The sequence below is a fragment of the Schistocerca serialis genome, chromosome 4, assembly GCF_023864345.2.
Source record: "Schistocerca serialis cubense isolate TAMUIC-IGC-003099 chromosome 4, iqSchSeri2.2, whole genome shotgun sequence".
Classification (NCBI taxonomy): Eukaryota; Metazoa; Arthropoda; class Insecta; order Orthoptera; family Acrididae; genus Schistocerca; species Schistocerca serialis.
In genome coordinates this window covers 365,013,310-365,030,022 of record NC_064641.1, presented here as the reverse complement: position 1 = coordinate 365,030,022, position 16,713 = coordinate 365,013,310, and the positions used below count along the sequence as shown (strand labels likewise).

Sequence of the window (16,713 nt, the reverse complement as noted above, 5' to 3'; positions counted from 1 at the left end):
ACAGAAATCTGTAATTATTGATTCATGTTCAATTACGCGAAAGTTCCTAAATGCAATGTATCGTATACCGTACAGTTAAAAGGAAGTCACGCTTGATCAAGGTCCGCGTCACTTTCCATTTTTGACCAGACATAACATCTGAGAAAAGAAAGAGTAATAATAATAATAATGAAAAAAAAAGTTGAAAACATGATCAAAACTCTTTTTATTTGATTCTTTTGCAACATTTTCACTTCTGCTGAAAATGAATTGCTGCAGCATGCTTCACGATAACTAGTGACTCATAATTAATTGTGAGTTTTTGTGCTTCAGGATCTCTGTCTGATGGCCTAGGTAGAGTCATTCTGGATGACAAACATGAGGAGACCAGACAGCGGATACGCAAAGTCAGAAACAGCAGTAGTGGTGAACATTTGGTAGCTGGACTCAAAGGCCTAGGTTTTGGCCTACTTGGAGGTGTTACCAGTGTCTTTAAGCAGACATATGAAGGAGCTGCAAATGATGGCATGCAGGTAAAGTTCACGTTATACTGAGAAGTTACATGGCATTTGTAGCACAATGGTGTATGAAGGGAAAAAATTAAAATTCATTCTTGAATAGTATTGCTGAAGTAAGTATTAAATACTGTAGAGTTGAAGCAATGTCACACATACCAATATTTCATGGTGTAAAGTAGCCTAGTCCAACTTAAAAACTGCTGCCAGTGAGTGAGATGTCTAATTTAGTTGCATTGCAGTAATTTTAAATCACAATAAGTGCTTCTTCAAGACTGCACAGTTGTCATACCTCAATGGCACTGCACTGCTGCTGGATGAACCTGATTGTTGTCTGCAGCAACATGTTGTAAGGCTTAATAAAGTACTCTCTGTGTGAAAAGGACTTATATCCCAAGGACAGAAAAGTATATTGTGTACTGGAGTACAACTCGCACACCTGATTAGCAGTGTATGCTACAGCTTCTTCATATTGATTGCCTTTTTTTAAAGCTGAGATATTAACCATGTTTGCAACATCTCCAAATACAAATTTCTGTATCTTACTCTATGTTCTTTTTTTAAAAAAGGAAAAAAGAGCATTCAATGAAGTTTTGGGAAAAAAATCAAAAATCACTTTAAAAAAGAGGTCCGTATTGGTATTATGATGAAATTCAAATGTAAATATGGCTACGTGCTGACCATTTACAAGTGTTTTTTTAAACACAGATGTGAATTAGTAATTAGTACCCACTACCTTTTACATATTACAAAAATAGAAATTTTTCTACAGAATAGAGAAACTTTTTCAGTTTGTTTCCAAGTTTAACTTGGTTGTCTGTCAAACATTTGTGTTCAAAACTTTTGGTGGCAGCATTGTGCACCCCTTTTTGTGTTAAAGGCAACCTTAATGTGGACTAATGAATGTCTTTTTTAATTATTAATATCCTGAAATATCAGGTATGGCAAGATTGATTGTAAATCTTTTTGTTGATTACCAGTTTCGACATATCTGTGCTGTCATCACTGGATCTTGTAACATGTTAGCAGAATGTGTTACAAGATCCAACAATGAAATCACAGATCTGTTGAAACTGGTAATCAATAAAAATATTTAAAAGTGATCTTGGCATACCTGATATTTCAGAATAATATAACAATTAGATTGCCCTCCAGCTGTTAGCAGTGTGTCAAACATACATGTCTTTTTTTTATTGTATTGTAATTATGGACATCGTTATTCCTTTTCAACTGTGGTGGGTTATTTATGACAAACTTCATGAGGGGATAAAAATGCTGTTAAGTAATTGTCAAAATGCCTAACTCCTTGCACAGGTGTCTGCAAGGTAATCATGGGTTAGAACCACATATTATTTATTCTTACAGCATATTTTTGAACAACGAAGACTTTCTTTCTTAAATATGAGTTACCTCAAAACATTATTCCATATGCTATTGTTGAATTAAAATATGTAGAATGTGCCCACCTACTGATTTTTCTTTCCCTAAGACGTGGAATGGTTAAAGTGCAAATGTGACTGAACTACAGTAAGTTGTTTAGGAGTTCAAATATGTGTTTATTCTCATCAGTAAGGGCATCTAAAAATTTTGAAGTTTCTCCCTTAGTTATTATTTCCTCACTATGTGTTACACTTAACTTTGGTGTAGTACCTATAGCTGCATCTGTAGCTCGTGGTCTTGTGGTAGTTTTCATGCTTCCCGTGCACGAGTTCCCGGGTTCGAGTCCCAGTGGGGGCGGGGATTTTCCCTGCCTCGAGACGACTGGATGTTGTTGTGTCATTTTCGTTATCACCATCATCATTCATCCCATTATGGTCGGAGGAAGCCAATGGCAAACCACCTCCACTGGGACCATGTCTAGTACGGTGGTGCGGCTCCTCGGAGTATGGGACCTCATCATCATTACCTCTAGCTGTGCAGTATGTTATGTCTTTATGAAATTTAGTGGAAGATCATTTACAGAAAATCATTCAGTAATACTTTTGAAAACTATTTACCATTTCTTCTGTTGTGTGTATTTTTGGGTTCATCTGCAAAAAGAAATAACTGTGCTTGCTTCGTATTAGATGGAAGGTTGCTTACAAACATGAGGAACAATAGTGGTCCTAACATTGAGAATTTTGGAATCCCAGAAATGATTTTTCCCTTGTCAGAAGAATCTCCCTGCTTATATGGGTTGAATTATTAAGTTCATTTTACTGCATTCTCATCATTAGGTATAACATCCATTGGTTGGCTATACCATCAACTCCATAAAATCTTTGTTTATCTAGAAGAATAATTTGATTTACATTGTGCATTAGATAGGTGCAGTTTCATTATTTAATGCTCGTAAAATGTGGCGAATGAATGTGTAAATGGCATTCTCAATTCAGCAACTCTTCTGACAATCGAACAGTGATTTACTGACAATACTGTTGCTGTTCCGGTGGGATATTGTTCTAGAGTACACCACCTTCTCAAAATTTTTGGAAAATGATGTCAGTAGTGAAACAGTTCTGTAGTTATTGATTGATTGATTGATTGATTTTTATTGTTGTAGAGACCTCAGAGATCATCTGAGGCATTACAAAAGTCAATGTTACATAGTATAAATGTTACACAAATAATTACAAAAACAAGAAAAATATTACACAATATAAATATGACACAGATAATTAAGGTACCTTCACACAAAAACAAAACAGAGAAACTTCTGGTACAAATTGATATTGCATAGTAAATTTAGCCAATTACAGACTTACTCATATATAGAAGCATATAAAAACTGATCACAAAGTGTAGTCATACCATATTCTTTGCCTCCCTTAAAAATTCATCAGTTTCATAAATGCTGAGCTCAAGAAGAAATTCTTTTACTTTTTTTTTGAATTGTTGAATTGGAAGATCCGTGATATGTTGGGGTATTGCATTAAAAAATTTTATGGACTTGTATAAGAAGCACTTTTGTGTTTTTTTATAGTTACATCAGAAAGAAACTAGGTCCTGCTTGTTTCTTGTGTTATAATTATGTCGCATGTCATACTGTTGATAACTCGGATAGTTTTCCTTAATATGGATTACACACTGTAGTATAAATATTGACGCCAGGGTCATAATCTGTAATTTTTTAAAGCTTGGCCTACAGTGAGCTCTGGGTGCCAAGCTACATATAAGTCTTATTGCCTTCTTTTGTAGTTTGAAGACATTAGCTGCCTTGCTTTGATGTCCCCACAGTATTGTACCATAGGAAATGTGACTGTGTATTAAAGCAAAATAAACCACTTTAAGTACTGGCACGTTTAGACAAAGACGCAGCTTCCTTAGAGCAAATGTTCCTTTGCTAATGTTGCTTCCCACTTTTTCTATATGGCTACCCCAGGATAATTTTGAATCAATTGAGATTCCAAGAAAATTAACAGCATTTGAGCTCTGCTCAAGTTCAGTGTTATTATTCCACAATACATACAGGTCTTGTATTATTTTTTTTTTTTTTTCGGTTGACACAAAGGGAATTAGCTTTACACCAATTTTCAGCTTTGACAGTGCACTGGTCTGCTTCATATTTCACCTTCTGTGCTGTTTCTGCAGTTATACAGACTGCAAGATCATCTGCAAATAAGTAAGTCCTAGTTGACGGCCCAACTATGTTACATGGTAAGTCATTTATATAAATAATAAATAGAATTGGGCCAAGTACAGAACCTTGGGACATCCATGCCCACAGGTAAGTAATCTGATTCTGCACCATTAAAAACCACCTTCTGCACTCTATTACTTAGATAAGATTTTATCAATTCCAGAGCACTTCCTGTAAAGCCATAGAATTGCTGTTTGTTCAATAAGATTTCATGAGACACAGTGTCGAAAGCTTTTGATAAATCAGAGAGTTTATTCTGAACCACTAGCTTGCTTTCTAGTTGCTTCACACACTGTGTTAAAAGTAATAAGGCAGATTTAACAGTTCCTAACCCTGATCTGAAGCCAAATTGACTAACAGTGAAGATTTTGTTTTCTTCAAAGTATATTACTATTTGATTATTTAATATAGCTCCTATCACTTTAGACAAGATTGGCACAATTGAAACAGGCCTAAAATTATCACAACTTGAGAGGCTGCCTTTTTTGTGTATTGGAGTGACTTTAACAAACTTTAGTGCCTTTGGGAACTGAGCCTCCAAAATATATGTATTTACTACATGTGTTATCAATTCTGGCAGTTGAACTGAATCACACTTTAACATGGCTGAACTTAAACCATGAACGTCACTACTAAAACTGTTCTTCATTTTCCTCAGTATATTAGTAACATCCTGTACCTTGACCAGTTTAAAGCTAAATGTACTTTCAGGCTTTGTGGTGTTTCTCAGGTAGTATTTATGGTCAGTGGCTATATTGGAAGTGCCAATCACCTTTATCATCTCCTATTACTTTTCTTATAGAGGGGTTTAATGATTAATTATATCAAGCTCTCTGGAAAAGCTCTAAGTTAGTGATGCATTACATCTTATATGTGAATAATTTTTTAGTATTCTGTTGGAAACACCACCACATGCAAGTGGGGTTTTACTTTTGAGAGAAGGTAAAATTTTTATAGTTTCAAAAAGCAGAGTGAGTGAGACATCCTATGACTGAATTTTATGAAAGCTGCTTTTTCAACATTGTGCTTCAATTTTTGTCTTGAATTGATTTTACCTATATTTTCTACTACATTTAAGAAATGAATATTAAATAGATCTGCCACCAGTGACTCACCATTTATAGCCTTTCCATTTAAATGACTATGGATGTTATTCTGTTCTGTGACCAGTTGTCATTTCTTTCATTTCATTATTTTCCATATAGAAATAAAGTCTATTGTCAGAATAATGTTTTGATCTAGTAAATAGATTGTGGCTTGAATTCTACAAGTACTTATAATGTGAGCAGCAGTAATGGTACTGTACACCCACATACAGGTAATTTGTTTCCCAAATATTTCAAGATGATGATTTGTGAGTTAGGAGCCTGTCATCCATTATCAATTTCAGTATAATTTGTCAGCATCAGCAGTTTCAAATCAGAGTACTCTTATTATGTTCAAGACACTTCCTTCCAACTGTTTGGTGGTGCCAAATGGCAAGAAATTCAAAGAACTTTGCATATACAGGCTGGGTGGCTCCAGAGTGTGAGCTGGTCAGCACCATCAGTCCCCTGTCATTGTAAGCTCTGAAAATGCTTCAGAAGCCACCATTCAGCATTACAGTGGAACTGTGTATGCCACATGCAATGATTATCTCATCTTTATTTTCTAGGTTGTGAGTATGGTACAAAATACTTTGAAAAGCCACAACTTTAAAACAAGTGTGATAATGAGGTGGGTGGTTGCTGAATAAAAAAGTCATGAGTAGTTATTTCTCATACAAAAACAAACTAAAACTTCCATCTTCAAAACAGTCATTCATATTATCCTGTCATATTCCTTTTAAGAAAAAAAATATTGACAGTAGTCATCACTTCCCAATATATTTATTCCATAAAGTCATTAGTTGTTGAAATTTTATGCACTGTGATACCAAACCAAGAAGGAATGGGGACCTGCATTGTGATCTGGCACAGATAGGTGTGCAATAAAGCAGTTTTGAAATCTTCAACTCACTGCCAGAAACCACTGGGAGATATCAGCCATTAATTATATATAGTAGATTGAGTGAACAGTTCGTAATATGCTGTGATCCTTGCTAAATGGTTGTTCTAATATGTTGACATTCAAAATGTGCACCTATGTACCCCAGGAGAGTATTTTGAGTTTTTTTCTTTTTATTGTGGCTATAAATAATTTTTAACAATGTAGGGAAAATTTAGGTTGCTACTTACCATAAAGATGACATATTAAGTTGCAGACAGGCACATCTAAAAGATACTTACACATTAGTTTTCAGCCACAGCCTTCAGCAGAAAAAGAAACACACACACACACACACACACACACACACACGCGCGCGTTCATTCGCACAAGCAAGCACATATCACGTGCACACAACTGCCATCTGTGGCAGTTCGAACCAGAATGCCATGAAACTAGAGGGCTAAACATTTTAAATTTTCTTAACAGTGAGAATTGGAAAGCAGATTAATTAGTGAAACTTTCGTTAATGTGAGACTCGATTATGATACTACAGTATACACATCAGCCACACATTCCTATTTGTAGTTCTTTAATGCCATCCACCATGATAACCAGTCCCATTAACATCCTCTGTGCTGAGACTTGCGAGGTACCTATTAATATACAGTAATATTTTCACCTTGTTCAACATTATACAAAGTCCTGTCTATGTCAGAGTTTCTTCTCATCAGCACTTGGGCTGCACAGTCATTTTTTGGGTAATTGAGCAAAACTTGCAAGAAAACAAGCTATTTGCCATCCAGATGCACTAATTGATGTAGCAAACATTTCTGTCTTCAAACAGCAATGGAACACATATCCTTGATGGTGCTTATCATACCCAGGCTAAAAGTGGAAATGGGGGGATATGTTATAAGCACTTCTCCTCATGACATGCTATCTGAGGAACATGGGACTATAGCTGTTTTTTTATAAGCTAAGGGGGGGGGGGGGGGGAGAATCTCTTATTGTTTTCCTTATTGTGTCACTAGATTTATTTACAAAGTCATTTCTGTGTGTTTTATGACATTTCAAGATGGTCAGAATTTCCTTGTCATCTCACTTTACAAACAATCCAGCCAGTGGATAAATTAATCCAGATGATATCGAACAGAATTGTTCTGTGAAGGTGAGATGGCATTTTGCTGGGTGCCAAGAAATAGTGGTGTTGTCAGAAATAAGAAAATTGATAGTGCAGCAAAATTATTCTCCATGAAAAACACTTCTTCTGACTGTTGTTAGGCTGTTGTTTCATGGGCAATGCAAAGGATTGAAAGCAAAACGAGAGAGAGTTAGTGGCAGATGTGATAAACAGGAAGTTGTGTCTAATGAAATTCTGTACTCTTCCATTTTATAAGTAGGATGAAGTAGTCCTCATTCTCTTCCTCCATGTTATAAGAAAAACAAAGTAGTCGTTGTTCTCCTCTGTCTCAGACACTAACCTTAGATGAACACTTATTTCCTCTGATAAGATGGAGCTTGTGGAATGGCACTCACTCTGGGCAACATTTTAAGTTCCTTCCTTTTGCATGTTCAAAAAGAGGGAAGCTGTTGGCTGACAAAGTGATTTACACTCAATTTTAGGTGATAATGGGGTGCCAGTTAGACAAACTTTAATTTTTGATGTGTGATTTTTAAGTTTAGCTTAACTTGATTGGGCAATTGTAGGGTGTTTTAGAGTGGTTGCTTGATCCTTCTAAATTTGTGATCAACCAGCAATGCACACATGCTAAATCAGATTATGAGATTTTTCAAATTATTCTATTTACAATAAAAGCGATATCTTTTGAGATATTGATGATGTGCAAGAATTGTATTAATGATCAGGTTTGTGGATATCTAAACCTGTAAAAAAATCAATAACTTTCAGTTCCTAATTTTAAGAAGTCAGCACTGAAGACTTCCCTGTTTAATGCCCAAAATCTAATACCTAGAACAATCCTATACCACTATACTAGACTGTTAGTCAAATTTGATTAAATCACATTTCATACAAAGATAACTAAATAATTTTGCTGTGCCCCTTTTCATTCATCTTGTTTGCAAAGTTACTTGCTCATTCCCATGATAAGTGTGTGGTAACTATGTTCTGACTGATCACTATCTTGGTTAAAAGCTGTAACTATGGAAGCCAAAATAGCACAGTACAAAATATAATACTTGCTGTATTTGCCTCCTATTTATTTATTATTTTTTGTGTGACAGGGCTTCATTTCTGGACTTGGTAAAGGACTTGTAGGAACAGTAACTAAACCTGTTGTTGGAGTTTTGGATCTAGCTTCTGAAGCTGCAAGTGCTGTAAGAGATTCCAGCCGAAGGTAAGCTGCTTGGATTGTGAGTTACTTGTTTCTGTAACAAATGCTAAAAATTTAGTGTGGAGGTATTAGTTTAATGTGATATTGTAGAACTTTATTTTGCAATTTTGAGGTTTATGTAATACACAAATTAATTTTGATGTTTCAGCTCAATACGAATAAATCGCCAAAAAGTCCGTGAAACTCGTTGTGTCATAGGTACAAGTGGTCTATTGCCACCATATGACTCAAAACAAAGCACAGGATTGCGATATCTTTATGATATCAATGATAGAAATTATTCAGAACTGTAAGTCTTGAATTTTTTAATTAACTTCCAAAAAATCATACATAAGTGAAATAAATCTGAAAACAAAGATGATGTGACTTACCAAATGAAAGTGCTGGCAGGTCGACAGACACACAAACAAACACAAACATACACACAAAATCCAAGCTTTCGCAACAAACTGTTGCCTCATCAGGAAAGAAGGAAGGAGAGGGAAAGACGATGTGGGTTTTAAGGGAGAGGGTAAGGAGTTATTCCAATCCCGGGAGCGGAAAAACTTACCTTAGGGGGGAAAAAGGACGGGTATACACTCGCGCGCGCGTGCACACACACACACACACACACACACACACACACACACACACACACACACACACACACACACACCCATCCACACATATACAGACACAAGCAGACATATTTCATATTTCTGCTTGTGTCTGTACATGTGTGGATGGATATGTGTGTGTGTGTGTGTGCGAGTGTATACCCGTCCTCTTTTTCCCCCTAAGGTAAGTCTTTCCACTCCCGGGATTGGAATGACTCCTTACCCTCTCCCTTAAAACCCACATCCTTTCGTCTTTCCCTCTCCTTCCTTCTTTCCTGATGAGGCAACAATTTGTTGCGAAAGCTTGAATTTTGTGTGTACGTTTGTGTTTGTTTGTGTGTCTGTCGACCTGCCAGCACTTTCATTTGGTAAGTCACATCATCTTTGTTTTTAAATATATTTTTCCTACGTGGAATGTTTCCCTCTATTATAACCATAAGTGAAATAAACATAGATTATTTTTGGATAGCCTGTTAAGTATTATCAGCCTACACTGTCAACGTGTAGGTGTCCATGGGCTGCAACTTTAAAACCTATACCACAGACTCTTTTTAGTGCATGTTCTTTCTTTTTCTAATTGGTGCCTATATTATGGGTACCTCAAGCTTCTAAATTATATTAATGTGCGTATTTTTTCCAGGATTCTAATAAAGTACTTTCATTTTATACTGACTGCTTGAGACACTCATCGCAATAAATTTAATTATTTTCATTTCACCAGTTGGATGTTGCAGTCAGGCTGATCATGCGGTACTAATCATACTTATCTTCCAAAATTTCTGTTCCATTGATAAATTTGAAAGGAATGACTTTCTTGAGGGGGGGGGGGGGCAGGTTATTTGGCAGTGCAAAAGTAAGTATTTACAGAAAAATTGTCAGTAATGATGGTCTTATTTAAAACAATGCATATGTTATCATCAAATTTCAATTCACCTAATAAAAAAATATGGCATAAGTTATCGTCACACATTTCAGTTCACCTCGGATGAATATAACACAATGCTGAATTATTTAACAATTTTTTAAGACTAAACAATCCAAAAATCTGACACAAATCTTTTTCTTTAGACAGTGCTTTTTCTTTCCCAAATTACTCTCTGTGTTTATGCAAACTGTTTCAAAATATTTTTCATGGCTTTACATCTTGTAAATTATTTTTCTTACAATTCTCTCTCTTTCTCTGCATTTATTTCTAAAATTGGAATTGTTGAATCTCTCACATCTTCTCTCTTGAACCCCAGGAGCATATAACCTGCACATTGTCTTCTATCTTATTATCTGCAGTAATGTCACATTAACTTGGTCTGAATGGTCAGAGATTGTATACCTAGAAAGTATAGTATAGTTAATTATTACACTAATTTTCCTAAGCTTTTTCTTACACTTAATGTTTGATAATATATCGTTCTTTCCTGATTGAAAATGAAGCTAAACAGATGGTATGTTTGTTGTTACATGTATGTTCTTATGCAACAATATTCATGAAACTGCCTGAAATTTTTGATTTGGTGTTGGTTTGACAGCGTCCTGTACTTCTTGCTACTTGTTCCGTGCATGATTCCTAATATAATTTTAAATCACAAATGTTAGAGTTACGAACATAATTTCCACCTTGTTTGCTTTCTGCTTTGTATATTTGGTTATGTTTCACAGGTGTCACTTCCATGCATTATCTTCTATGTTTATGATTATTGAGTCCATAAGAGGACAAAGCTTCAACCATTAAATTTTGTTCCAAAGAAGTGTATAGTTCTCTTGAAGTACATGCAGAGCAAAATCAACATTTACCACCATTAGAAGGGCTGCAGGGTTGAGTGACAGATTTTGTGATTAATATTAAAAATATGGGTGTGTAATATTTACAGGGACTGAAATGTAGTAGATTGTGTTTTTGTAGTCTTTTGTGTGTATCTGCTTCCTGTGACTGTCCTTTTCACACTCATCCTTTGTGTCATTCTCTTTAGTTATTACTTCTTATTGCCAAAAGTTTCTCTTACCAACATTGCTTGTATTTCTCAGGTTTATTGCATATGAGTGTCTACGAAGTGGAGCAGAAGATCTTCGTATCTTGGTGTCCAGTGAGATAATACGTGTATTTACTTGTGGACCAGCTGCAGCCAGTCACAATATAGTTCTGGAAATAAATTTAGGGTGAGCAAAATAAAACACTTTTTTCCATCAATCTTATTTATTAATAGATGAGATATATTTGTAACTAAAAAATAACAAATAGCAAAAAAAGGTTTCATTAGAGGGGGGAGGAGGAGGCGGGGGGGGGGGGGGGGGGGGCAGCAGCGGCACGCGCGCACTGGGGTTTGTGTGTGTGTGTGTGTGTGTGTGTGTGTGTGTGTGTGTGTGTGTGTGAGAGAGAGAGAGAGAGAGAGAGAGAGAGAGAGAGAGAGAGAGAGGTTAGAAAAACTGTTTGCGTTGGGGAAAGGTGTTTATATGATGTCACATGAAACAAAAAAGTACTGAAATAAAAAGTGCAGAATAGAAGGATGAATTTTTACAAGGACTGAAAGATTGTAAAATGATGGGCTTTGTGTAGATTAAATGCAGCTGAGGAAGATAATTTTGTGCAACAGTTCCCACCGCTACTACAGATATTAATCCTGTAAGTATTTGTACATCAATCATTGTTTCTCTGTTCCAAAATTGAAATATTAAAATAGAGAAACTAATTATTTTTGTTTCATGAGTCAATGAATAGAAATTGGGCGTTTTCAGATGTGGACTCAAGGTAACCAGTGAGCTGTCTGGGGTGTCCACACTAGCTTTATGGGTATTTTTTATAAGGGAATCAACCTTTGCCTCGCGTTGCAGTTGCTGTAGCTTCATCAGTAGTACTACGTCTATGCTGCATATATCTATGTTAAGAAACAGTACTTGTTCAGAATTACAGGTTCTTCTTTGACAGAGGAAAGAGCTGGTGGAGGTGGGAAAAGGGTAAGAGGGAGCAACAGGAACTTAGGTTGACAGGGCCAAAAATGGAGGAAATCACACCATTCTAATACCTTCCCCTTCACACTAAGGGTAGTCTCACAAAGATTGTAGATTAGTCAACACAGCCTCAGCTTCAGTGCTAAACAATAAAGGGAGGAAGGATAGTGTAAAATGGTAAGGAACAATCTTGGTCCTGGAATACAAAACTAAGACACTATAAAACTATGGTAAGGCCCGAGACACTGTACGCAGCAGAAAACCTCAAGAGTAACAAAATTTGAGTATCATGACAAATTGGAAAAAGTTGAAAGAAGAATTTTAAGGAAAATGCTAAAACATAAAAGCAGTGCAATCATGAATGCAAATGAAGATTAAGCATTGAAAATGGAGAAGCAAACTGATTAAGAAGACTACAGTTTTATGGAGACACATACTAAATGATTAACAGACTAACCAAGCAAAACATTAACTAATTAAATAGCTGCAAAACCAAATCCATATGCTTCACTGAAACTGACAGAGGTTTGAGAAACACTGAAATTAGAATGCACCTAATAGATAACAGAACACTTTTTATAGAAGCAACATTAAAGGCAGGATTTCAGGAAAGAAAGAGGTAAACAAATGGAAGGACATGAACCGAGAAAGAAAAGGAATGATAGTCTCAAAGAATAAAATAAGTCTGAGAGCAAGGAAAATCACACACACACACACACACACACACACACACACACACAGAGAGAGAGAGAGAGAGAGAGAGAGAGAGAGAGAGAAGAAAAGCCAAAGTTGATTTACATACTCTCCAAAAGGATTATTTGAATAAATAAATACAGGCATTTCAAAGAGTATATACGCATTATACACTGAGATGACAGAAGTCATGGAATAGCAATATACACATATATAGATGGTGGTAGTATCACATACATAAGGTATAAAACAACAATGCACTGGTGGAACTGTCATTTGAATTCAGATGATACATGTGAAAAGGTTTCCAACATGATTATGGCCACATGGTAGGAATTAACAGACTTTGAGCATGGAATGGTAGCTGGAGCTGGATGCATGGGGCACATGGAAATAATAAGATAATCACTATTCTGATATCCACAATGTCAAGAGTGTGATGAGAATACCGCTTTTCAGGCATTACCTCTCACCATGGACGATCCAGTGGCTGGTGCCTTCACTTAATGACCAAGAGCAGTGGTGTTTGCGTAGAATTGTCAGTGCTGACAGACAAGCAGCAGTGCATGAAATAAGTGCAGAAATAAATGTGGGACATACGCAAATGTATCTATTAGAAAAAATGTGGCGAATTTTGTGTTAGTGAGCTATGACAGCAGATGACTGACATGACTGACATGAGTGCCTTTGCTAACAGCACAACGTTGCCTGCAGTGTCTCTCCTGGGTCGGTTGGAACCTAGACATCTGGAAAACCATGACCTGGTCAAATGAGTCCAGATTTCAGTTTGTAAGAGCTGATAGTAAGTTTTGAGTGTGGCACACACCCCATGAAGCCATGGACCCAAATTGTCAAAAAGACACTGTGCAAGCTGATGGTGGTTCCATAATGGTGTGAGCTGCATTTGTACAGAATCGACTGGGTCCTCTGATACCTCACTCACTGGAAATGGTTAGATCTGGCTATTTGGAGACCATTGCAGCCATTCATGGACTTCATGTCTCCAAATAATGATGGAATTTTTATGGATGACAATACGCATGTCACCAGGCCACAATTGTGTGTAATTGGTATGAGGAACATTCAGGACAATTTGAGTGAATCATTTTGCCACCCAGATCACCTGATACAAATCCCATTGGACATTTGTGGGACATAATTGTGAGGTCAGATTGTGCACAAAATCCTGCAGCTGCAACACTTTCACAGTTACGTACGGCTATAGCGGCAGCATGGCTCAGTATTTCTGCAGTGGACTTTCAATGACTCGAGTCGCATCACGTTACAGTGCTGCACTATATAAAGCAAAGGAAGGTCTGAAACAATGTTAGGCAGCATCCCATGACTTTTGTCACCTCAATGTAACATATTAAGTTTTTAAAAGTATCGCTTGTTGTGCCACGATTCGGTTATTGGAAGAATGAATACATTGTGTAGTTTATATTTATTGCTGCTAGTTGTGGGTTGTCTTCGGTTTGCTTGGTTATCTCTAAGTAACATTTAGGCAGTTTACTGTATGAACAGAAATTTAACTAAATCAACATGGTAACATGTAATTCTTCTGCTTGCCTGAGACAGTTGTGTTAATTAATTGCAATATGGTATTAAATAGATGTGTGCATGATTGCAACCCAAAAATAAGAATATTAACAGCAGAATCTTGAAAGTATCCTCAAAATATTAGTCACATCTTATACTTAATTATAGGTGGTAGATGAGTCTGAAGTCAGCTTAAGAACAATATAATTTGGAATGATAAATATGTTGGAAGGAACAAAAACCTGTGTTACACATAATAAGCAGAAAAGGCCAACATCTGGCAAAACAAATTATCACAACGTGTGTACACAAGACAGTTGACTATTTTGAAGATGTTTAGTGAGTGAAATGGTTGTAGTTTCTGGGAGAGTAAGCGCCAAGCTCTAGTCTCCATACACAAACAGTATGAACAAAGTAAAAGGTGCTTCTTGTCGGCAATTATTTTATGCAGCCGAAGCACATCATCCCCAATTTTGGTTTGCAAACCTTCACCAGCTTGCAACCTGAGCATCTTGTATTAACTTTAATGATCCTATCTCATGCATGTACCCGTTTTGGTGAGAAATGTGTCTTCCAATCAAAATTGCTTGTGTAAACTTCTCTCTGTATAACTGCACAGCCTTTCAAGCAGTGTGCATAACTGTACCAGATATTAAATTCATGACAGATGCCTTCTATTCAAATTTTACTACAGTGCTAAATGGAACAAAATCACACATTCTTTTTGAACATCCACATCAGCTAACAACTATAGACAGGTCATTGAACTCCTCTTGCTTTACAATGAAATGCTCCATGAATACAATTATATTACCACTACTGCAGTCAGCATAATTTGCATTGCTTAGTGGACAACAGTGTTCTGTACCTGCTCTTTTTGGTGCTTTATTTAAAACAGTTGGTTACATACTCAAGAAATAATAAATGGAGTAGAAAATTGTAAGTTCTTTGGAATGCATATTGATGAAAACTTAGACATATTTAGCATATTTTAATTCATTGAAGTATTGTGGGCTAACTGCTGTGCTCTGAGATTAGGTTTTGTCTTGGATTGAGTGACAGGAGTTCATGATATGTGGAATGCAGTTGGTTGACTGAACTGAATGGGAGACTTGATTGTCCGATGAAAATTCCCTAATTTACATGTAGGAGATGGGAGGATGATGAGGTGAACAAGCACTAAACGGAATTATTAACATTGAAGTTTACTCGGAATCTTCGTCAGATTGACCTTCTAGCTGAGGTGTCTTCCCACTAAATTCGAGTCCTTGCAGTGAGACAGTAACTGTCTATCATTGTTCCATCTACTAACTGAAACAGTCATCTCAGTATAGCATCAACAGAGCCTTGCCTCTATCCAATTGCGCCCAGCAACGTCAGCCGAACACTATGGCTGTCTCCGCCCATGACCATTTCTCAGGCCTATCTCCACTACAGGTGTCTGCTTCTCTTCCAAAGCAGTGTGCTACGAATCTCCTGCTGGACCCCTCCACTTGCCTTTCCCCTTAGAGCCTGCCATCCCTGACATGACACAATGTCAAAGCTTCATTGGCTATATTACTTAGTTATTCTTCAGTTATGTTTCAGAGCCTGTATGGAGAGGTTAGAAAGTCTTTCCCTCTAAGGCTGCCAAATTCATCTTATGCCTTCCGTTGGCTTCTTGTGATATATTGTACCCCCCACCACAAGACTCTCTCTCTCTCTCTCTCTCTCTCTCTCTCTCTCTCTCTCTCTCTCTCTCACCCCCCCCCACCCCCACCCCCTCATAGCTTCGTTCTTTCTCTCGCAATTATTGCCCAAGGACTTTGCTTCATTAATTCTGTCACCTTATTTATCTTAACCATCTAAGAACGTCACCTCATTAATTCAGTAATGTATCCCTTGTCTCAGTAGGCCCCCTGAGTCTCTCTCCTGGGCTACTGTAACCCAGGCATGTGACTTTTTCCCCATAGGCCGCCCAAGTTGGCTCCAGCAGCCTAACATGTGTGGCTTGTGGCTTTTTCTGTCACACCCGAAGTTCCATCTTTACTTTAACTAAATCTCAATATTGGTCGCAGGACTTGTCTTTTAGGTAAGGACATGACATAATATTCTGGCTTAACACCTCTTTTTGGCATAAAGTATTTATTGTACAAAAAAGTAATTAGAATTATAAGTGGAGTTCACACATCTACATCTTGCAGGTATCTCTTTAAGCAGCTGGGAATATTAACCACAGTCTCATAGTACATTTACTCACTTACAAACTATATTATCAACAACCTATCTACATTTGAGAGCAACAGAGCTATTCACAAGACAACACAAGATGGGTAAATGATCTGCATTATCCTTTAATGAAACTAACTTTTGCACAGAAAGGGGTAAAATATGGAGCCGTAAAACTCTTTGACAGTCTAACAATGGAAATAAAATGTCTGATAGGTAGCACAAGTGTTTTCAAATGTAGTTTAAAGTGGTTTCTTCTTAACAATTCTTTCTATACCATAGAGGAGGTAAATATAAGGTAA

General features: G+C 36.8%; 1 protein-coding gene across 1 annotated transcript in view; it reads left to right on the top strand.

Moving 5' to 3' along the window:
• Positions 1-16,713, top strand: part of LOC126474166 (intermembrane lipid transfer protein VPS13D) — a 525,388-nt gene that overhangs the window by 492,765 nt on the left and 15,910 nt on the right. Inside the window, exons 62-65 of the mRNA XM_050101624.1 lie at positions 313-512; positions 8,326-8,438; positions 8,584-8,724; positions 11,051-11,182. Coding sequence (XP_049957581.1) covers positions 313-512; positions 8,326-8,438; positions 8,584-8,724; positions 11,051-11,182 — 586 coding nt within the window. The remainder of the gene's footprint in view (positions 1-312; positions 513-8,325; positions 8,439-8,583; positions 8,725-11,050; positions 11,183-16,713) is intronic.